At 39.9% G+C, this 24295-nt stretch overlaps 1 protein-coding gene across 1 annotated transcript in view; it reads left to right on the forward strand.

The window, feature by feature from the left end:
* SUCLG2 (succinate-CoA ligase GDP-forming subunit beta) overlaps positions 1-24295 on the forward strand; it is a 254209-nt gene that overhangs the window by 33991 nt on the left and 195923 nt on the right. The window contains exon 2 of the mRNA XM_045774661.2: positions 17729-17870. Within this exon, the coding sequence (XP_045630617.1) occupies positions 17729-17870 (142 nt within the window). The remainder of the gene's footprint in view (positions 1-17728; positions 17871-24295) is intronic.

Here is a 24295-nt window from a genome sequence, read left to right on the forward strand (position 1 = left end):
ATTTTATCTTTTTAGGTAACAGAATCACCAATGTCTACATTTTACATTGTCCAATAACTCAAGTCAGTCAAGTAAATTTTGAAGATCTAATTGGCTTAATTAAATGATCCATGAATTGGGCGGCCTCTCATCTAGCAAATAGCTGGGTGCCCCTAAGAGATGTCCACAATGGAAGGTCTTTATAGGAGGGGGGCAAGAAAGTTATAAGCAGAAGAAAAGAAAGGATCATTTTAGGCAAGATCACCTTGCGAAGGATAGGAGGTCTTTTTATGCAAAGTAACTCATCTTCCTTTGGGGGATGGGAATGGCCCATGTGACAGATTACATGATTGGTGCTTTTCAGAAAATGCCTGATTGACAGGTTAAGACTTATTCTGGGGTAGGTTGAAACTGTAGTTAAGCTAGGTATTAAGCCCTGGTTTGGTGACTTGGCCTGGCCCAAGTAATGCCACTTTGGACCTGTGGTTTTCTCTTTGACAACATGATCTTCTCTAGCTCTGTTCTCAGTGCATTTGTGACTAAGGCCTTTATGTTTCTTACAAATAATATAAACAATACAGTGCAATTAGAATTTGTATTAACATTTTTTTTGGAAATATGTAGAACGGGTAATTAGGAGTGATTTTTTCATGTGTGCTTCATAAAATTGGTTTCACTTCTTTATAGTAAATAGAACATTGTGCCTTATATACTTACAGTACTCTGAATCCTTTTTTAACAAGCACAAGACACATTTCATGGCTGTGTCATAACACTTATCTTCTGTGTCTTTAGGGTTGCAGGATAAGGGACTGCTGTAATCCCCATAAAGTTGACTTTTCTCTCACATGATGCATGGCACAATAGAAAAATATATATCTGGTCTATGACACAAAGCTCCTAAAACCTTTGGAATTTCCTGAGTGGTAGGAATGTCTTTTGTTGTTTGTATCAAGCCCCTTCAGCCACACCGGAGCTTACGCTCTCTAAACACCTTAGATGGTTTCTGGGGATTGGCTGGGGGAGCTTAGAAGGTTGGAACTTTCAGTCCCTTCCCTCACTCTACCTCTGGCTATGGGCAAGGGCCTGGAGAGGATGGAGGTCAGTGAGCAGTGGGCTATCATTTAATCAGTCATTCCTGTGTCATGAAACCCCGATTTAAACTCTGGAACAAGGAGATTAGGGGAGTGTCCACGTTGGTGAACACATCTCAGCGCTGCCTGGGAGGGTGGTGTGTCCAGAGGGGCAGAGAAGCTCTGTGCTATACCCTTTACTTTGCCCTCTATATCTCTTACATTTGGCTGTTGCTGAATTGTATCTTTGTTAATTGTAAGTGAAATGCTTTCCTGAGTTCTGTGAGTTTTCCTAATGAATTGGTGAACTTGAGGAGGGGTTCATGGGAACCCCTGCATTTGTAGTTGGCTGGGAAGAAGTGTGGGTAGTTGAAGAACCCCATTTGCACCTGGTGTCTGAAGTGGGGTCATCTCGTGGGACTGAGCTCTTAAACTGTGGGGTCTGCGCTGACTCCGGGAGTTAATGACAGAGTTGAATTGCTGGACATCTAGAGTTGGTGAAGAATGACATGTATTTGGTGTTAGGAAACATCATATCTGTTCATGGCAATGCATAACTTACTGTAGGGCTCAGTATCTCTTTATAATTGGCAGAAAGACCATTCTTCTGCCAAAGCGTCAGTGAAGTGGATTAAGCTGAGGGGAAATTGAGGCTTGGCAAACCTATGACAGCCTACCTCAAACTTTCTTGTGAGGTGTGTCTCACTCCTTCTTTTATCTTTCTCTCTCTCAGCCTTCTCCCCTCACACTGAGAAGCTTGTCCTGTGTTGTGTGCAACAGTTAACTCTGTCCCCTAACTTGTATTTCCCCTCATCAAAAAGCCCTGTAGTCATCTAGACTCCCTTCTCTTTGATGTGAGTGTAGTGACCCTCTGTGACTGATCGAACATGCCCTTCTGGACAATCATCCATTCACCCCAAATAACTTATCAAAACATTCCTTCCAGCTGTCATCCTGAGAGACTTGGGGTGCACATCTACCGTCATCCATCTTGTACATTCACACATGCATTCATTCAGTAAAAATCTGAATTGAGTATCTACTATGTGTCTTGCAGTACTTTAGGTATTGGGCATTCATCCTTGAACAAAACAAGTGTTTGCTGGATGGAGGTGGTATCCTAGCTCTCTATATAATATTAGTTACAGGTTAGAATGTGTGAAACAGGGAGAAGCATTCACTAAATTGCTCTGTATTCATACTTTCCTTTCTATTCCTGCTTTTATCATTTGGGGTCTAGTCAGAAATATGGAAACTGCACTAGTTATTTTAACAGGGATAATTTAACCTAGAGAATTGGTTAAGGAAGTATTGGAAGGGCAAAAAGAACTCTGACTCAAGCAGAGATTGTGACTGCAGGAAGCAGCTACCAAGCCTGGAGTAAAGGGAAGTGACTGGGGCTCTCGTAGAGCTTGGAAACATGGAAGGGGGCATCCTGCAGAGTGGGAACCCAGAGCATTAAGGAAGGAAGAGGCGCTGCCTGGCTGGTTCCCATGGCTCTGAGGCTGGTCCGGGAATGCTGGCAGAACCTGTAAACTGCACCTAACTGCTCTTGGAAGCAACTGCTACTCGCTGGGTTGAAGAGCTGTGGCTGGGGTGCTGTTGATAGAACACCAGGCAAACCAGAAGGAGCAGATTCTTTCTCTGTCCTCCAGCCCATTGGTCTCCCAGTGGTGCCCCATATTAGCGGAACCTAGTGGGAAGCCAGCTGGCAAAGGAGAAAGTAATTTGCAGTTTCAGCCCCACCAAGCGGTGAGCACCTAGAAGAGAGGTTTTGGAGCTGATTAAAAAAAATATATAATAGCTTAATAACTGGCACATAACTAATAGGGCCCAAATGTGGAAAAACTGTATAAAATATAGCTACATTGATTTTTTTTTAAATGTTTGGACTTCTCAGGACCTTTATTAAGACATGTATTGAGATCTCTAACTAAGGAAAGCATAATTATGTATTTCCCAAATATGTGACCCGGAACCTTCCTTCTTTAATTTCTAGCTCACTTATTTGTTTACTGATTATATTCCCTCTGCTTTCAACATTACCTCTCCCTTTCTTTCAATGATCAGTTTTAAATTTTCAAGATTTGTAGGTAATTTTTTGGTGGATATAATGTCTTCTCACATCTCTCTGATTTATTATACTTTTCAAAGTGTTTTTTGTGTTGTATCCTCCACGATCTTTTTTCTTCAGGTATTAATTCTTTTGTTTGCTTCTCTGATGATGTCAGTGGGCCTCCATTGTTTAATAATTCTTGATACTGAGCTTCTAGCTGCCCAACATCAGTAACTGTGGGAGAGGTACAGAGGGTGTGGCCACGTGTTAGGTGCCAGTAACTGGGCTTTCCCCCATGCGACAGAGGTCACCTGGGGCACAGTGTCATCGCTTGGGCCCCAGGCCGCACAGTTACTGTTTTTGTCTGGGAGCATACCCAGTGCTCATCGGTCATCCTGACGGTAGCCTTGGTGCCTCTTCTGTTCTCTGTGTCTCTAGCTTTCAGGTTTAAAATATAACCAGAGCTATTTAAACTTTTGGTACAGTCCTGTCTTGCGGTCTTTTAGCTGTGGGATTCTACTTCAGTCTATTTCTTATTTGCCTGACGTTCTTCAGGGATTCCTCTCAGTTTCTGATTTGCCAGGCACCCACTGCTTTCTTTATTATTTTCACCAGTGCTGCCATGAATGATTTGTTTAGATGTATTGTTCCAATCTCGTGTTCTTCTTTCTGTATCCCCCCTTTGCTTGGCACTATGTCTGGCCCTGTGGAGTAGGTGATTCTTCCTGTCCAGTGGATTGCTCTTGGGGGTTGGTCACAAGGTGTCAGGTTATTTCTCCAGCCTTCAATGTGGCAGCACTTCCTTGGGGTGTTTCCTCTGTCTCCGGAAGGTCTAGTGCCTCAACGATAGCAGGATCTATAGAGATCAATTTTTAGATGACTGTCTGCCTTCATAGAAACAAAGGAAGTCCTCAAGAGAGGAGATATTTAGGCTGTTTATCCTTGGGTAGCCATTGGATGCTGGCTGGATCTGGCTAGCTGGAAAATAATGGAACACCATATTTCCACTGTGGTAGCATTTCTTGCCTCTGGGGTTGCTTCTTGATCTCAGACCCCATTGAAAAAAGGTTTCACAGAAATCTTTTATTTCACTTTCCAACAACCTTGTAAGGTTGTGGTGGTTGATATTCTCATTTAATGTTAAGTAAACAAGGTTGGAAGGTCACCTGCTGTAAGTGGCCAGGGCAAAGACGACCCAAGTCTTCACCTCTCCCTCTTAGTCCCATTTCTCACTATCAGCTCCTGAACCTGTCATCAGGATATTATGGAGCAGATGTCATATTTTGCTCTTTTGTGTCTCATTTTCTCTGTTAACTTCTGGTTTGGACCAGTTGTTAAATCGTAGTAATGTCATATACAGCATTTCACTGTAAGTTCCTAAAAGAAAAACCACGAGGATTAAACATTCTTGAGATTTCTTTGCTTTTATTGAATCTCCCAATTTTAAGAGGATATGCTATGGTTAGAATATGATTTTCTTTGCTGCTTGGATAAAAAGTGTCAGATTGTCTGTTTTTGCAAGGGTCGGATTGTCCTCTTGTCTGTGTGTGCTTTTCAGATTGTTCTATCATTACAGTGGACTTTTCAAATAAATGACAGTAATTCTTTCAAAAGTTTTCTGGAGGATAGTGAATGCCATGTACCCTACACTATAGTATCAATTCTCTTTTCAGGGATTATTTTGAAGTTTCATTTTCATGTTATCAAGTTTTATGAAGGCTTGCCTTGAATTTAACTTCTGTGCTTTATTAGCACAGTAAGATTTTGTGATTCTTCCCCTCCCCCACTCTGGCTAAAGAAACTCAAATTATTGCCAGAGAAGAGATGACTGATGTGAATTGAAAGATTTGGCATTCACTTTTCTTTCATAACTAGGACATTATATATAGAGTATTGGGGAGGGCGATGGGATTTAATACTCGAGATTGTAATTTCTTCTGTAAATGGGGATTCTGACAATGGAAATGTGAAAAAAGGGGTACTCTCTATAATGTTGTCACCTTTCTTAATAGAAAATTCTAAGATCGAGTTTTTCATAGTGGCAATATTTTATTCATCAACAAGAATGGAATCAATTTCTAAACACAAATAGTGGACTTGGAACCTTGCAGATACCAGTTATCATTCTGTACAGCATACCTTCAAAATGTCAAAGAGACAGTCTCAGGAATTTCTTCAGCAAAGGTCGCTCATTTACTACTCTCTGAGTCATTTCTTCAGCATGCCAGGGTGACAGGTAAACCTGTGAGATTGAGTTAGCCAGGTTGCTCAAAACTGCCACTATAAAGAAGCGATGAGAAGTCTATTTCTATCAGGTAAATCCTATTAAACTCAAATGTATCCTGAACTATTAAGCGCTATTAGATTGTTAGAAGGAACATGAGTGGGTTGATTGAAATAAAGTCTACCCCTTGCAAGCTTTCCCTGAATTTATTGGATGGGACTTCTGGGACTAATTTAAGGAGGACTAACAAGTTGGAAACTGAAGGGGGTGGAGGAAGGAAGGGGGCAGAGCTCTATGAAGGAGCTAGATCTGATGCACGGAGATGTCATATTTGACCCATTGTTATGGCTGTGCTGAACACACCTATGACAAAGCCCCATCACGTACCTTAAGTGTATGTTTCCTCCCAGCAACCCTGGAAGGTTGGGTATTCTGTTTTACTAATAGCTGTGCATTACTTGCTCAATATCACAAGCTCATTCCGTGGTGGGGAGCATGAACGCCCCTGTAGGTCTTTTCATACTGATGATGTTGTTGCTTAATGTGGTTGAGGAAAAATATGTAGTATTTTCCCTTCGGACCTTTCTGAGTAGTGAGAGTAATAGTCTGCTCTGATGCACGTGTAAATGTGTAAGATGGATGGCTGGGGTTAGCTGAGCAATTAATGGCCTCAGACTGATCAAGATTGAGCTCATGGATGTTCTATTATTGTATTCTTTGGAATTTGATTTCAGGTTAGCAGTATACTTGAGACTATTTTTAGAATCTTAAACTCCCTTTTGCTGCCAGAGAGACTCTTTGGTAGCAAGACTCACTTGAGTGAGTTGAAGAAATCACACACACACACACACACACACACACACACACATACACACACATAGACACACACAGGCATTTTTATGGGATGAAACAGTGACCTAATTTTTAGGACATAACTTCCAGAGTTATTCACTTTTGCCATAAGCCAGATTTTTGTGAACATAAAACTGTCATAAGACCAAGGCACATGGCAGAAACCTTAGGCAGTCCATAGATAAAAGCCAGTGTCTACCACTTCTTCCCTGAGCTCACGTGTTCTACAAAGATGTAGTATTGGTGTGCTGGAAGGGCAGTGCCTAAGCACGTGGATGGACACTTCACACTGGCTTGTCGAGGCAGTGCCAGCTTGGTAGCAGCTGTAGTAACGCCTCAGGCCCCAGTTACTCATCATGAGCTGTTGGCCCGCCATGATCTCAGGGTTCTTCCAGATCTTATTTTTATTTTTTCTGATTAAAATTGTATTTTATACCTTACTTTTTCATTTCATTGATTAATAAATCCATCTTTATGGAATTGCGTAGTTATTAAATTGTCATGCTAAGTGTATAATTATTTTTATTTAGAGAAAATACAGAATATTGAGATTAATGTCATAGTCATCTGTGTGTCCAGTATGAAGAATAAATATTGCTATTTTCTTATATTTGCTCAGATCATTTTCAGTAAAAGATGTAAAACGTAACTGATAAAGTTGAAGTCTCTTGGTGCCTCTTCCCCAAACCCATGGCCTTCTCTGACTCTCTAACAGAATTACTATCCTAAACTTGACATATCACCTTCTAAACTTTAGTTATGACAACTTGTATATGTAGATTAGGAAAACACTTTTCCCCTCTACTCCTCTTAGGTTCATTGCCCAAAGTCCTGCAGATTAGTCTACTAAAGGACAGAGTTACTAGAGAAAAACAAGTTTATTAACAAGTTTATTAACAGGTACACATACCCCTGGGGACACTCACTGACCTGTGACTCAAAGGGGCGGTCAGAACTTGGGCTTACAGTTGCCTCTTAATAGAAGAACAGTATATTTGCAGAGAAGTGCTAAGACAAAAGGACTTTGAGCTTCTAGGGGCAGCAAATTGTAGGAGGGTAAATCTATGGGGATGCTAATGGAAGATAAGGATTAGTAAAGTTTGTTATGGTGATTCCTGTGGTGCTGTCTCTGGCCTAAGGGTGTAGATTTATGCCCCATGATTAAGAATTGTCCTGCCCTTTTGGGTGGAGGGAGAAGGGGAGCAGAGAGTTTTTCTTGTGTCTGCTTTTCAGTTAGCCTCAGCTCAAAATAATCTTTATGTCTACCTGTCTTCCCTCCTCCCTCCCTCCTGTCCTTCCTCCTGCTTGGTGTTTCTTTAATCAAGGGAGGCCTTGTGTTTTCTTGTGTTTTCTCCTTGGAAAGAAGCTGCAGGTGGGCCAGTGTAGCAGGATGGAGCTAAACCAGGGCAGTTTGCATGTTGCCCACTGGGATTAATAGTAAATGATGGAAGATGGCTTTAAGATGAAAGACCCAGAAGCTCTGATGTGGTAGAATGATGTATGGGACTCTCAAAAATTAAGCATGATGCAAGGGCAGTTTGGGCAAAAAATCCAAAGTTAAGATTGTTGCTAAAGAAATGCTTCTTTTATAGCCAGCAGGTACATAAAATTTACTGGGTTCATATGAACTGTGTCAAGTGTGTGTCTGTGTGTGTGTGTTTGTATCTAATACTAGATTCCCCTTTACCTTAAGCCCACATCTAATTCATGAGTAATCTTTGTTTCATCACCCAGCTATATCCCGAATCCCTTCATTTCTCTGTTTCTACCTCCACTGCACTTCTCTGTTATTTAGTTGAGGGTCTGCACACTGACATCCCAGCCAAAACTGTTTCTGCAAATAAAGCGTTGCTGGGACACAGCCATGCCTATTCTTTTATATATTATTTCTGCCTGCTTTATGTGACAAAGGTGGGGTTGCAGCATAGACACCCTGGCCTCAAAGCCAGATTTACTGTATGACTCTTTACTATTTCTATTCTGCTGTTTGTAGAAAAAGGTGGCTGACTCTGGTCTGGTTTAACGCAGCTCTCGTAACTGGTTCCCTTCTCTAAACAGAAAACAGAGTGACTTTTCCAAAATGTGAACTCAATTTCATTCCCCTGCTTAAAACTCTGAGTGAATAAAATCTAAACTTTGGACTGCAGCTTCTATGCACCTTCATGGTCTGGTCCCTGTTCCCCTTTCTCCCCTGCTTGACACAGACCTATTCCCCACTAGCTCCTGCCCCTGTTAACCCTTTCTTGCCTCAAGGCCTTGGACCATGCCTGCTAGGTTTCTCCTCAGCTTCTTTACATGTCTATCTCCTTAATAGCTTCAGGTCTTTGTGCAGATGGCATTTCTTTCCAGGTCATCACACAGTGTGCCCTTTGCCTCCATAATTCCTCGTGTATATATGTTATTTCCTCCAGAGCACTTCCCACTCTGTCAGTACATTCTCCATTTCTGTGTTCACGTCCTTCTTCCCTGCCTCCCCTCCTAGGACCTGAGCTCTGTGACAGCAAAGATCTTGTCTGTGCTGTTGACCAGTAGACCTCATTGTATTACGACCACATTATAAACACCCAGTGGAAAACTGTTCAAATGAATGAACAAAGTACAGATTCTGCCGGTTTCCCTGGTAGGAGTTAAATGCATGTATGTATTTACTCTACCTTAATTTGTTTTCTTTCTTCATGTAAATAAATCTTGCCCACTTCTGTTCACAATATAAAATTAAGGTGATTTTCCTATGCAACATAGTCAAGCTGGCACACTCTCCACTAGGGGACGGGCAGGCATTTTTGAAATGATGCTGTTCAGTATTTTTAGTGCCTTTTATACATTTTGTTTCTGCTGTTGTGTTAATATGCTAATGTTTATCAAGGTTGTATTTTTCCCTCCCCTTCTTTCCTGCTGTTGGCAGAGCAGCAGTACGGACTTATGGAACCAACTCTCCTTTGGGCATTTGTCCTTACTACAAAGAGTTCTACATTTCTTTGCTCCTTAAAAAAACATGCTGCTTTTCTGCTGAACCTAGGATAAAAAGAACAAGGCTGTATCTTTGAGAATCTTAATTCTTTTGACTTAGTGAAACCCATCCAGGAACCTTGCTCTCATTCAGAACTTCCCATTTTTACCTTCAGCCTCATATTCAGGACATTTCTGTACCTTCCTGCAGTGAAATCTACGCACCACCTCCTGTTTCTCCTCCTGCCCCTGTCCTTGCTCAGGACCCACTTTTGTGGCCTTGGGGGAGGAGGGGGCATTCACCGTTAGTGTTTCACTGAAGAGCAGACTGTGGAGTCAGGCACACCTGCTCTAAGTGTCTGTTCATTTTGGCAACACTTAGCTTCTCTGAGCCTTACTTTGCCCATCTGTAAAATGGGCTTCTGTCAGTTTCTTCCTTGTAGGGGGTTGTGAGAATTAAATGAGGTAATGCTCATCAAGTGTATAGTAGAATTTCTGTAACTTCACGGCACTGCTCCATGTTTGCTAGGATTTCATTTGGTTTAAAAATAGAAGATTTTGTAAGGGTACTGCAGGAAGCATTAATCCTAATCGTAAGTGCTATGATCCAGTTTCTGGATGGTCTGAAACTTGAACTTTCATTTCTTTCCTGGCAGCACAGGTTATTTATTTAACAGATGCTGCCCCCTCCTTACTGTGGGGTCCTTAGACAGACAGGGTGGTACTGTCGGAGACGGTGCCAGAGGAGCCAGGAGTGGCCTTGGGCTCCACATCTGATCCTAGTCTGATTGCTTATAAAGAAGAGCCTGGCTCTTCTTTCTCTTCATCAGGAAACTTGACTTTGCTTCTCTAGCCCCCTGCTCTCATGACGCCACACATTTCCCCTGCACCATGTGTTCGGGGACTACCCCACCTCTGTTGGTGTTCTCACTTCGTCTGCTGCTCTGTCTTCCCTCCTTTTAAATGGAACACTGTATTTTTAGGTCAGGAATGGCAGTATGGTTTTTGTCTGTGGTCATTCTAAGTCCTTTTTATTGATTTGGAATCACAGACCCCCCCCCCCCAATAATAATAAATAAATAAAAAAGAATCGTTTAGAATAATAGAAAGCTCATGGTTTTTTTTAGACTTGGATTCAAATCCTGAATCACTTACCCAGCTGAGTAGCCTTAGACAAGTTACTTAATCTCTCTGACCCTCGCATTTGCTCATCTGTGAGGTGGAGTGCCCTGGCTCAAATGAGATAGAAGGTCAAGATACTTAGCACAAATGGCACATTTTCCTTTGCCTACCGAATGTAAGCTTTGTCCGGCCCTTCCTTTTGTAAATAGCTGTCCTTTCTCTTTCTGTGACTATTGAGTGATTTAAGTATAGAGATTCCACTATTAGAGTTTAAAAATACTTCCCCAGATGCATTTAAAGCGAACAGCAGGACACCGTGGGCATTTCTTTATCGTTTATTGGATCACCTACTATTTTTATTTTAGGGATTGTTCAGTGTCTCCATGTTATACTTTCTCTCCCCCTTTGTATTTCTGCATTGAATAATAATAGCAGAACATTCTTTTGAGTGCTTATGATCTGTTGGGCACTATTCCAGCAGATTTGCACATATTAACTCATTTAATCCACAAAGCAGCCTATGAGGATGGGTCTGTTAGTTTCTTCCATTTTGTAAGTGATCACGGTCTCTCTGTGTACCTGCTAGAACGTATGAACTCAGCCACAGGGCACTAAGTAATTGGTTAGTTCATTTCCTTATGCTGTGCAAAGTGGGGGTAACCTAAACGGACAAGGGTCAGGAACATTCCAGTTCTAGATAAAAGGGATGCTATATTTCCAAAGGTGACTCTAAATGAAGGCCTCCCACTTAGGCTGAACATACAGTAAACTGTAACAAAGTGTCAGTACCCAGGTTCCTACACTTTCTTCCACATCTGACATCATTTTTTTTCTTTTCCATAGGCTTAGGCTTCTAGCACGATGTTGCTTTTCTTTGTCTCTGTTTTTAGCATGTTGTCTTTCTGAAGGAGGAGTTGATATAATCACATCCAGGATTAAACAGAAAAGTGCCATTATTTTTATTGTTATTGCTGCTGTTATAATTTTCCTCTTATAAACAGGATTCCACTGTATCTCTTATATAGGGTGATAGTGAAGTGGCATCTTCATCAGAGCCTGTTTTAAGCAGGCAGGTCTTTTATTTTGTGATACCCATATTGAGACACATTGAGTTATATCTGTCTTTTCATGTGCCCCAACACATTTATTTGAAGCCTACTATTTCCTAGGTAACGTGACTAAGGTAGATTTATGGGTACTAATTTACATACAGAATAACATTGGCAAAAACTAAAATATAACAAACACATACCAACTTTTGGCCTGCCACAGCCCACTGAGCATCTGCCTTCCTTGCCATGCTTGCAACGAGAGGGGAATATATTTTCCTCTGAGTTTACAGCTAATTCCTTGTTTGTATTCCACTGTCGTCATTGCTATTGAGAGCTTGAAATGAGGTTTAAGAGCCTGTTCCTGTCTCACAGCAGGAGTTTATATTAGGGGTGGTCTTTCTGTGTAACAGAGAATGCAAGCGTTTGCCCTCCCCCCCTTGGTTTCACACCGCATTTGGAGAATTCTGCTGCACTGAAGTAAGGGTGTAAGCCCTTCATTTCCCAGACAAGTTAATAGATGCTCCAGGCTGTGCAGTTGGGTTAAAGCCTAGGTTTTGATTACTTCCTCTCAATGTTGTTTCTAAGTAGATTGATTTTCATGGCACAAATAATAAATGAATGTTTTTCTATGAGAATTGTCTTAAAAATTATAGATTAGGGTAAATCTCCCTTTGATTATCATCTTTCTGGTGTGCTCTCTTCAAGTTTACTGGCATTAAGTTGGTGAACTTCATCGGGACCTTTCCCTGTACATATACTTACACTTATACCTTAAAAGATAGAGAATGTTGCCTTGTGTGTGGACATGTGTGTCGGAAATATAAATATTATTCTACTTTAAATATTGAAAGAAACTGGCTGTTCTCTTTCAGTAATGTGCCTTGGAGAACAATCGATGTTAGGACGTTCATACTTACCAGTCTAAGCTAGTCAATGAGGCGATTACAAGTTATTCCCAAGATCTCAGTGGTAAACACATCAAAAGTTTATTTCTCATTCATGCAAATGTGGGTCTGGGGACTCCAAGGCCAAGGCAGCAGTCTGTACAGTAAGTCAGTAATCCAGGCTGCTTGAACCCTGTGACTCTACCCTCTCCACACATAGCTTCCTGGGCCTTGTAGCCAAGGATAAGGGTCCTGGAGGGCTGTACATGGTTGCTTAAAAATTTTGGCACCCAACCTACAAAATAACTGAGGATGTAGGAGAACACATACTGGGTGCTATTGTGTTGCCACAGATATTTTGAATGCTTCATATTGTTAAAATATACTGTGGTTTATTCAGCCCATTTCCTATTTGGTAGGCATTTGGATCACCTCCCAACTTTATCCTTTATTATACACAACACTATACACAAGATCGCGGTACATATCCCTAGCACATTTTCCCCTAGGTTAAGCACCCAAAAGGAGACGTTCCAGTTCAGAGGATGTGGTTGTTGTCGTTTTCATCAACGCCGTCAGATTGGTTTTGAAGATGGTCGCGCTGGTGTTCTCTATGCATGGATAGTGCGCAGTGCATTTCCCCATACCTTCACCAGTGACATCATGAAACCTTCGTTTTTGTTTTCATTTCTATTTTACTGATTCCTAGTGGGTCTTCAGCTCTTCCTAAGACCCGCCTCTGCTCCTTTCCTGAGTGAAGCATTGTTGGGGAGCGTCAGGCTGCATGCAGAAAGACCAAGGGGGCGCTGAGAGCCAGTGGGCAGATGTGGCTCACCGAGCCTCCCTTTGGGGGGCACCCAGCTCAGTGACATTTTCTCTACTCCCTTTATTGATTTTTCTCCTCCTGTGCTGCTATTTCAGTAGTCTCTACACCTCTAATTTTAAAACCATGGGGCGAAGGATGATTTCTCGGTCGTGTCATTTTTTTTCTATGTAGCTGTCTAATTTTGTGCTTTGAGTTTTCTTGTGAATTTTTGCCTGCTTAGTCATTGTCTTTTTATCTCTTGGTTCTCTTTGTCTTTCCCCTCATTTTTCATTCTTTTTCTTCTGCCTCTGCTCCCTTGTTCCCATAGGCCCTTAAATCTTTATGCCATGCTTTTCTTTTAAGTTGTATTTCCCACTTCCCTTCCAAGCTTGGAAATGCTTGCTCTGGAAAAGAAACATGGAAGGGAAGGGAGCCATGGAAAGGTCAGCATGAAAGTCCAGATGGAACTCACCCCAGATGCCCACCCACCCCAGCTGTTTTGAGAGCATGATGCTCTTCCTAATACAGTCACGTGCCAAAATCTGTATGAAGGAAGGACAGAAAATGGGGATTAGTCTAGTTGTCCTCCTGCCTGTGTCTCATTAGAGGATCCCTAGGCAGTTTACTTCCCATCTTTAGGCCTCAAGTTTCCTGACTGTAAAATGAGGAGGTTGGACCCCACTAGTCCTTCTATACTTTGGAACCCCAGTATATGAAACGTGATTGCCTGAGAAACTGCCTCAGAGTAGGGTCCCAAAGTCACCTTCATAAGTGGGCCACTGCCATCGTCTTTCCATTCCCGTGCCTTGAAGGGGCACCTTCAGGCTCTGTGGGGCACCAGGTTGTTTAATAGATTTAACAGGGGGAGACAGTTACTGACAAAGATGTCAGAACTCTTGGCAGGCAAAGAGGGGCTGGGAAGGCAACCCAGAGATTGGCAACAGCAGGAATCCTCTACGAGCCTAAGGGGTGGAAGGAGGTGGTGTTATCAGAGTCTGGGGCCAGTTGATGGGTGCAGGAGTCATGGTGGGGCAGACAATGGGAGCTGGAATTATGAAGGAAGGGCTTTCTGGGGGGGGACCTGAAGTCTGACTCAGAAAGAGGAAGACAAAGCCTGAAGTCTTCTTCTCACTATTCATCTCTGAATGGGGTCTCAAATTTAGGCAGAAGACAGTTGGCAAAGAGCTTAGGGATTGACCTGAAGGCAAACGGGCAAATAACTGTCAGAAAGTATTGAAAGGTACTGGGTCAAATGGTCCTTAAATTCCTTTCCATTGCTCACATTCTGGAGTACATGAATTTCCCGGGAAGATACTAGTCTAGCGTTTTAACAGGTAGCTCTTCCTAGGAGTTCAAATAAACTGCCTCTACCATTCTGGTGTCTTAGGACAGCCTCTACTCACATCTCTACCTCCCTACCTCCCTCCGAAAGCCTGAAGCAGTTACATTTTTCCTAAGAAGCACTGTGCCAGCATTTCGTGAGAATTCCATTCCTGGAAGCCTTTTAGCCTTTTGAGAAGAGCACAATCTCACTCTCCTGGTCTCCATCTTTATCATCAAGGGGCCTCTGGGAATGTGGGAACAGAATATAAACACAGGGAACCAACAGTATGACTCAGTGGATCAATAGTGTGTATTAGAGAAGTTGTGCTGCTTGACAGCTGTGATCTTTGGCTAGTGACTTAAACCTCAGCCTGGGTTTCCTGATTTATAAGATGGTTTTATTAGTCAGGATACTACAGAGAGGCTAGGTTCAGCCACAGTAACAAGTATTCTCCAGAATCTTGGTGGCTGGAAATCCACAAAGGCTCATTTTTCATTACACATTCATTGTGAGTGACCTGGGAGTATGTCTGTCTTACTGTGACCCCTAAGTGATAGATTAGCTGCCAACGTTAATATTCCCATTCCCCGTGTCGAGAGAGAGAGAACTTAGGGGGAGAAGGGTTGGTAATCAAATGTTGGTCCAGATGAGTTACACACCATATATATACATAATTTATTGACCAGAACTAGTTACGCAGCTGCATCTAACTTCATCTAAGTCAAAGGAGTATCTGGAAGGAGGAAGATTAGTAGTACTGATTGGTTTACATTAATGACCGTGAAGTAATAATACTTCACTCTTCACAGTGGTTTTGACTATTAGACAACATGAGTGCTTAGTGGAATGCCTAGCACATGGCCGATGCTCCATAATGGGAGAGGAAACTATTCTTATTGTTTTTATGATTCAGCAGTTGATTACATTTCCAGCCACCACTGGAAACCATCCACTTACTTAGTAAATTTCTCTCCTTTTTTTCTTCCCCCTGAAAATGCAGAGGTAGACTTAACCTTTTCCTTTCTGGATGTACCACAGATTCCTAGCAAATGTAGTTCAATTGATGAAGTTTTAGACCCAGCCAGGGACCCTACTCTTCTGAGCTTAGGTTTGACAAAGGTAGACGGTTATTCTGTAGGATGATCACTTTGTCGAGTGATAGCTTGGGTATCTGCAGTGCCTTGGAACTATGTTCACTGTGTTGGTTTTCAATTTAAGAGCAACAGACTTTAAGCAGGCTTTCATCTGAGTCAGTGCAGAAACAGTCAATATGTATTATATGTCTGTGAAGCTGGTCTCTGGATCAATTGCAATTAGTTTGCAGCAGATTGCATTAACATATCCAAAATTAATATGGTGAGTGTTCTAATGAAAAGGAATTGACCAGACCACACTGTTTTTAGTGGCTGTTTTTAGTCTCCCACATGCTCTTTTCAAACTGTAGTTCTTTTTTCTTCTGTTAATGGCTTTAAGTTGATGTGTCAACATAGACTTAATCTATTGATCCTTCCCCATCTGCTTTTTAAAAGTGGTTGCAGAATCTAGTATATATCTAATGCTTAATCTTTTCTTTCATTAGGAAGCTTTCACTAAATGCCTTAAACTTGAATTTTCTTGGTACGTTATAAGATGTGTTATTAAGACTCTTAAGTCAATAAGTATGTTATGTGTGAAATTTTGTGTTTTTCAAATTACTAATGTTTCATCAAGACTTAAAAATTCAGAAGATTAACAAATCATATACAGTTAATCATATAGTATATAATGTTAGCATAACTTGTCTATAATTTATTTTGACTCCAGTATTATTTCTGAAGAAGTGTAGACAGCTTCAACATTTTGAATTTTTTACGAGTGTGTGTAAATTATTATTTTTTTAAGGTCTGAAGAACTTTTACTTTTCTATTTTTAGAGAAAGTCACTTTCTGGAAATGAAAAATTACCTGTAGTTGGGAACAAAAGGACAAAAGGCAGGGCTTATTCATTTGGCCATCTAATATTTCTTGAGTATTTTCCGTATGCCAAGCACCATCACATTCTTCTTAAAAATACAAAGAAGCTGAAGACACACACTGTCCTTGAGTAAAACCCAGTTTAGTTGTTAGGTTCTGGAGCCTTCTTGGAATGTCCCTTGTCCAGAAGAGATCCATGAGTGTATTGTAGCTTGGAGATTTCCAGAAGAAAGTGCCATTTTAAGGACACATTTGAGGTCCTGAAACCTAATGATCCCATGTTGTAAAGCCCTGTGGACCTGTTAATGGCCCGTGTGGTATTGTCTTGGCCATCTACGAAGGCCATTGACAGAAGCCACTAGGAAATGTGTCAGGTGATTTTCTTCCACCAGTCTTGTGATCCAGTTGTGTGACTGAGTTTTTGGTTTGTGCATTAATAGTGTTGTTATCTTACCTACTGTGAGTAGTGGGTTTTGTTTTGTTTTGTTCTGTTGGTTTGTTTGTTTTTGCATCATGACTCATGGTTGGACATGAGCTTAAACTAGGTATATTCATTTTTGGGGTCTATAGATTTGATCAGAAATGCTTTTGATCTTACTGGATAAAATGAGAAGAATTTATTTATTAATGTTATTCTGCTTTTTGACTACTTTCTTTCAGCACAGATTAAAAACTGATAGTACATATTGGAAAACCACTTCTACATGATGCTTAAGCAAAGTTACTTTTATACACAAGTTGCAATTTTTAGGAAGTAGTTTAATTATGATTGTTTCAGGTGACAATCCTTAAATTTGGTGTGTGAAAGAGATAATATCATTAAACACATAATGATTGTGCCTAGCTTCCATTAAAAACTATGGTAAAGAAGTGGATTAATCAGTGGCCCATTGAACCTCAAAGTGTTAAAAAGAATTTCTGAGATACCTTACAGTGATTAGCAGTGTGCACACAGTTATTAAAATAATGCTGTGTGCTTTATTTGGAGTGGGAATTGGGGGAGACATATCCTATATAATAGAGATCTTAACATTTTTAAAAATAACCTTTTATTCTTAAATACTTATAGATGCTTAGGGAACTGCAAAAGAAGTGCAACAGTCCTATGTACCCTTCCCCCTCTTGTCCTCATGTTGACGTCTTATGTAGTTCTAGTTCAATGTCAAAACTAGGATATTGACACTGGCACATTCTTGTTAACTAGATGATAGACCCTATTCAGTTCTCGCCACTTCTTTAAACCTGCATTCATTTATTGTGTGTGTAGTTGTCCTTAACATTTTTGATTAGAAAAACAATTAAGCATGAAGAATTTATATAGTTTTCTTTTTCCTTTTAAAAAGACCTGTGTTACTGATTGTCATTTGAGGGTACCTATAAGACTGGCTACATGCGTTGACTGCTATTTTTCTTGTTATTTTTAAGTGTTCTTACCTCTCTCTCTCAATTTCTCTAGGCAGTTCAGTTAACCCCCCGAAGATGGCTGAACCTGCAGGAATACCAGAGCAAGAAACTGATGTCTGACCATGGAGTCAGAGTTCAAAGATTCTTCGTCGCAGACACTGCAAAGGAAGCTCTGGAGGCTGCTAAGAAACTAAGTAAGCGAGTTCACAACAGGTGAAATAACACTTGCCCAAATTAGTGACCTCACAGGTAGCGGTGAACCAGTAGGTAAATTTCTTCATAGCGGGTTATACTCCTGGTGACAGGTTCGATGGAGAGCTTTTGAATTGCAAAGGCTAAAAAGCCCAATTAGGAAAACTTGATTCTTTTTTCACGAGATAGCAGTGTATGGGATGTCAACTCTGGTAATTTTTCTGAATTTTTCTGCCACCGTTTCACCTAGTTCTCTTTATCTGTGGGTTAGTGTCTGGGAGAAATAAGGGTGAATGCTGTAGAGTGTCAAAGAGAAGCCCACCGCAGGGTAAGGCAGGAAGGATGGTTGGCATCCTTATGTAAGCCTCTAGAACACGGAGAAAATTCTCTGAGTGACTGGAGAAGAAGGAGAAGCACATGCATTTGGAAGCCAGGCTGACTTTGCGTCACGGTTTTGCCCTCGCATTTACCAGCTCTGTAACTTTGTATAAGTGCCTTCTCCTTTTTGTGCCTCCATTTCCTTATCTAGAAATCAAGGCTAATGTGTTATTCCCCAGGTGCTGTTGTGAGCCTTTAAGGGAGACTCTACATTGGTATGTGGTAGAAAATCTAACTAATTTCCTAATTATAGATTGAGAAGTTAGGAGTCAGATCCTGCTGTTTGTCCATGAGTATTCCTTCTAGTGGCGTACAGACTCTCTGTCAGTCTGGTTTAGCACTGTCCAGTAGAAATATAACATGAGCCACATCAGTATTTAACAATTTTCTGGGTCACATTCAGAGAACTAAAAAGAAACGGGTGAAATTAATTTTAGTAATATTTTTTGTTTACCCCAATATATCCAAACTGTTATCATTTCAACATGTAATTAATATAAAACAATTATCAGTAGGATAGTGTACCTCTGTTTTCTGTCCTCTTCAGGAATCTGGTTTGCATTTTACGTTTCCAGCCCATCTCATTTCACCCTAGCCACGATTCAGGCGCTTGATGGATACATGGGGCTAGTGGCTACCATATTGGACAGCACAGATCTGGACACTAGAAGGATGGACATGGGTATTCTTTGCCTGCAGCCTTGGAGAGCGGTTGCTTCCCACTGGAAATAAAGAATGGAGCATCTGCTAACTGCCCTTGCCAGGCAGTAGTAGCAAAAGTTTGAGAGTGCAAGGTAGAGGAGGGCTCCATATTTCGATCTCCCAATTTTCTGTGCTCTTTTAAGAGTAAGCAGTGAGGTACTTCAGCTAGTAATTGTTCCTTTATCTCCCTTACTGAGTTCCCCCAGATGCTTATATACCAGATCCTTTCTATGTTATGTCAGTTGAAATGTATGTTTGTTCTTCCCTTCAACAAATATTTATTGATTGTCAGCCACATGTATTAGGCACTGTGGATACAGCTGTGGAAGATAAGAAAGCCCTCTTTCTTTTTAGAACTTACATTCTAGAAGGAAATTAATTTGTAATTTTCAGATGCTAAATGTAGAAATTGAGAGTGACTTATAGTTTAAGAAATGGAAATTGGTTTCATTTTAAAAGCTATCAAAATTGGTTTTCATGGTGGGGAAAAAAAATGGTAAAATTCAGCCTACACCTGGATGAGAGCTCCTCTGTGCGGTGTGGGAATAGATTCAGTAAAGGTTAGTATTCCAACGTTTTTACACAAAAGGATCATTTTTGTTTTATACTCCTGTGGTTTAGTGAATGGGTAATGAGAACAAAGAAATGTAAAGTTCAAGTCAGTCTTTGGTCTTCATTTTTCCCATTATTTCCACAAATGTGCTGACATACTAGTATTCCAGGTCCAAGGGTCCTTAATGAATTCTGGAAGCCAACTGATTACTAGCCCCTCCCCACTTAGGCATAGCACAGCAGAGAGAGCTTATCTTGCAGACTTTCAGTGGAGGTTTGGACTTACCGAACTAATTGGCTTCTTAGTCACTGGTTTGTTTTATAAGCATTTATTTAGCCACTGCTTTGTGGTTGGGCATTTATGACTGTGTTTGTAAGACACAATTTTTGCTCTGCCGGAATTAACAAGGTGGTATTTATGTGCTGGGGCCTGAGTGAAGGCAAGGAAGGACACAGACAATAAAGCAAGTTTAAATAAAAATAAAATTAAAAACATGAAAATAAATTTTTCAAAAAGCCATTTTGGTTCTTGAGGAGGGGTTTTAAGAAAATCAGAGTGGATTAAAGAATTAAGATTGACCCAGCTGTGTCTGTACCCTGGCTCGTGCATACCTGTGATATTCATTTAGGTGATGTGGCCTGGGAGTGGCTCTCTGATCCTGTTGAGAGCAAAAAGGGAATTTAGAGAACTAATCCAAGCCCCTCATTTCCTGAATGAATGACTAATCCTTCTCTTACTCAGTGAGGCGTTTCGGAGGAAGGAAGGTCTCCTCTGGCTTTTGTTGTATAATAGACAGTTTTGATCAGAGGGAATATTTAAAGTATTGGAAGAAGAGATGGTACCAAGTCGAGTTGGTTAAATATGAAACAAGTAGATTGTAAATAAAAAAACCACTGAGATTGGCCAGACAGAGCAAAATAAGAAGACTCTGGCAGAACTTCACAGCGTTGACCTGCTTGTTGCTATAAGATAGACAAGAACCAATAGCACAAGTCTAAATAGATTTGAGGCTAAGGGTAAAGCTGGATCACACGTGTATCTGATTGCCCTGAAAATGGGACATCTGCCCTACAATTATATTTTAAAGGAGAAAAATTACAGAGGAGGATAATATGCTTAACATGTGGTAAGTGTTATACAAGAGTTTATTGCTATCATCATCAACATTATCAGTGTATGATTCCAAGGGATTCATGGCTGTCATGATTCAGATTCATAGACAAATCAGAGACATGTGAGAATCAGTATTTTCTGGATCATGTGTTAAGAGAACTCATTTTTTAATTTCAGAAGTTTGTACATGATTGAAATGTATTTGTTTACCTTTCTACTTTATTCATACTTGGATATTTTTGAAATACAATGATATATAAAAAATATTTTGAAAACAAATATTGGTGTTAGTCATGCCTATGATTTCCAGGAGTCTGTATGGATTTCCTCACAAAGCTCTTTCTTTGTGTCTGAACCCACATTCCTGGTTGCCTGTGGGCCATCTGTTTACAAATGTCTCCATCTCTCCCGGCCCAAATGGAATTTGTCATCTCAGTTGATCCACATCTTCTCTTCTTATCTCCCCCCTCTTACCCATCTGAGATTCTTCCTGATCATCTTTTTTTTCCTGTAAGTTTCTATTTTAATCCGTGTTAGTTAATATACAGTGTTGTATTAGTTTCCGGTGTATGATCTAGTGATTCAACACATCACCTGCTGCTCATCACAAGTTCCCTCCTGATCCCCATCCCCTATTTAGCCCATTCCCCTCTGGCAACCATTAATTTATTCTCTACCACTCAGAGTGTGCTTCTTGATTTGTGTCTCTCTCTTTTTTTTCCCTTTTGCTCATTTGTTCTGTTTCTTAAATTCCACATAATGAGCGAGATCATATGGTATTTGTCTTTCTCTAACTTATTTCGCTTAATGTGATAACTCTCTAGCTCCATTCATGTCATAGCAGATCAAAAGAGTTCATTCTTTTTTATGGCTGAATAATATTCCATTACACACACGCACACACACACACACACACACACACAGACACACACACACCACATCTGTTTTATCCATTCATCAATTGATGGGACACTTGGGCTGCTTCCATATCTTAGGTATTGTAAATATCGCTACAAGAGTGCATGTATCCCTTTGAAATTAGTATTTTTGTATTCTTTGGGTAAATACCCAGTACTGCAATTACTGGACCAGATGGTAGTTCTATTTTTAACTTTTTGAGGAGACTTCATACTGTTTTCCACGTAGCTGCCCCAGTTTGCGTTCCCACCCACAGTGCACAAGGGTTCCTTTTTCTCCACATCCTCACCAACAACTGTTGTTTCTTGTGTTGTCGATTTTAGCCATTCCTACAATTGTGAGGTGATATCTTATTGTGGTTTTGATTTGCATTTCCTTGATACTAAGTGATGATGAGCATCTTTTCATGTGTCTGTTGGCTGTCTGTTGGGGGTCTGTATGTCTTCTTTGGAAAAATGTGTATTCATGTCTGCCCATTTTTTAATTGGATTATTTGTGTTCTGGTATTGAGTTGTTTAAGTTCTTGATATATTTTGGATACTAACCCTTTATCGGAAAGGTAATTTGCAGATATCTTCTCCCATTCCATAAGTTGCTTTTTAGTTTTGTTGATTCTTCCCTTTACTGCACTGAAGCTTTTTATTTTGATGTAGTTCCAATGGTTTATTTTTGCTTTTGTGTTTCCCTTGCCTCAGAGGATATATCTAGAAGTAGCTACAGCCAGTGTCAGAGAAGTTGCTGCCTGTGTTCTCTTCTAGGATTTTTATGGTTTTAGGTTTCACATTTAGCTTTTTAATCCATTTTGATTTATTTTTGTGTATGGTGTAAGAGAGTAGTCCAGTTTCATTCTTTTGCATGTTGCTGTCCAGTTTTCTCAACACCATTTGTTGAAGAGACTGCCTTTTTTCCATTGGATATTCTTTCCTGTTTTGTCAAAGATTAACTGGCCATCTAGCTGTGGGTTCATTTCTGAGTTTTTATTCTCTTCTCTTAATCTGTGTGTCTGTTTTTGTGCCAGTAGTATACTATTTTGATCACTGTAGTCTTGTAATATAACTTGAAGTCTGGAATTGTGATGCCTCCAGCTTTGCTTTTCTTTTTCAAGATTACTTTTACTATTTGGGGTCTTTTGTGGTTTCATACAGATTTTAGAATTGTTCTAGTTCTGTGAAAAGTGTTGTTGGTATTTTGATAGGGATTCCATTAAAAGTGTGGATTGCTTTTTTTAGTATAGACATTTTAACAATATTTATTCTAATCTATGAGTATGGAATATCTTTCCATTTTTTTGTGTTGTCTTCAATTTCTTTCATCAGTGTTTTATAGTTTTCAGAGTATACGCCTTTGACCTTTTTGGTTAGATTTATTCCTAGGTATCTTATTATTGGTGCAACTGTAAATGGAATTATTTTCTTAATTTCTCTTTTTGCTGCTTCATTATTGGTGTGTAGAAATGCAACAAATTTCTGTACGTGGATATTGTGTCCTGCAACTTCACTGAATTTGTGTGTCAGTTCTAGCAATTTTTGGGTGGAGTCTTTCAGGTTTTCTATATATAGTTTTATGTCATCTGCAAATAGTGGAAGTTTTACTTCTTCCTTACTGATTTGGATGTTTTTTATTTCTTTTTGTTGTCTGATTGCTGTGGCTAGGACTTCCAGTGCTATGTTGAATAGATACCCTTGTCTTCCTGACCTTAGGAGAAAAGCTCTCAGTTTTCCCCTATTGATGATGATGATAGCTGTGGGTTTTTCACATATGACCTTCATTATGTTGGATTATGTTCCCTCTAAACCTACTTTGTTGAGGGCTTTTATCATGAATAGATGTTGTCAGATGCTTTTTCTGCACCTATTGAAATGACCATATGGTTCTTACCCTTTCTCTTGTTGATGTGATGTATCGTGTTGATTTATTTACAAGTATTGAATCACCCTTGCAGCTCAGGAATAAATCCCACCTGATTGTGGCAACTGATTTTTTAAATGTATTGTTGAATTTTGTTTGCTGGTGTTTTACTAAGTATTTTTGCATCTATGTGCATCAGGAATATTAGCCTATAGTTCTCTTTTGTGGTGATGTCTTTATCTGGTTTTGGTATCAGGATAATGCTGGCTTCATAGAATGAATTTTGAAATTTTCTTTCCTTTTCTATTTTTTTAGAATAGTTTGAGAGGAATACGTATTAACTTTCCTTTAACTGGTAGAATTTGCCTGTAAATCCATCTGGTACTGGACTTTTGTTTGTTGGTATTTCTGTGTTTTTTTTTTTTTTTTCATTACTGATTGAATTACTTTGCTGGTTATCAGTCTATTCAAATTTTCTATGTTTTCCTGTTTTATTTTTAGTAGGTTATATGTTTCTGGGAATTTATCCATTTTTTCTAGGTTGTCCAGTTTGTTGGCATGTAATTTTTCATAATATTCCCTTATAATCCTTTGTATTTCTATGGTTGGTTGTTATTTTTTCTCTTTCATTTGTGGTTTTGTTTGAGTTCTTTCTCTTTTGGTGTTTTTGATGAATCTGTCTAGAGGTTTATTAATTTTGTTAATCTTTTCAAAGAACTAGCTCCTGGTTTCATTGATCTATTATTTTTTTAGTTTCTATATCATTTATTTCCTTCCTTCTGCTGGTTTTGGGTTTTGTTTGTTGTTCTTTTCCTAGCTCCTTTAAGGTATAAGTTTAGGTTGTTTATTTGAGATTTTCCTTGCTTTTCGAGGTAGGCCTGTATTGCTATAAACTTCTTTCTTAGAACAGCTTTT

The sequence above is a fragment of the Ursus americanus genome, chromosome 14 (genome assembly GCF_024610735.1).
Source record: "Ursus americanus isolate L20-20 chromosome 14, mUrsAme1.1.p, whole genome shotgun sequence".
Classification (NCBI taxonomy): Eukaryota; Metazoa; Chordata; class Mammalia; order Carnivora; family Ursidae; genus Ursus; species Ursus americanus.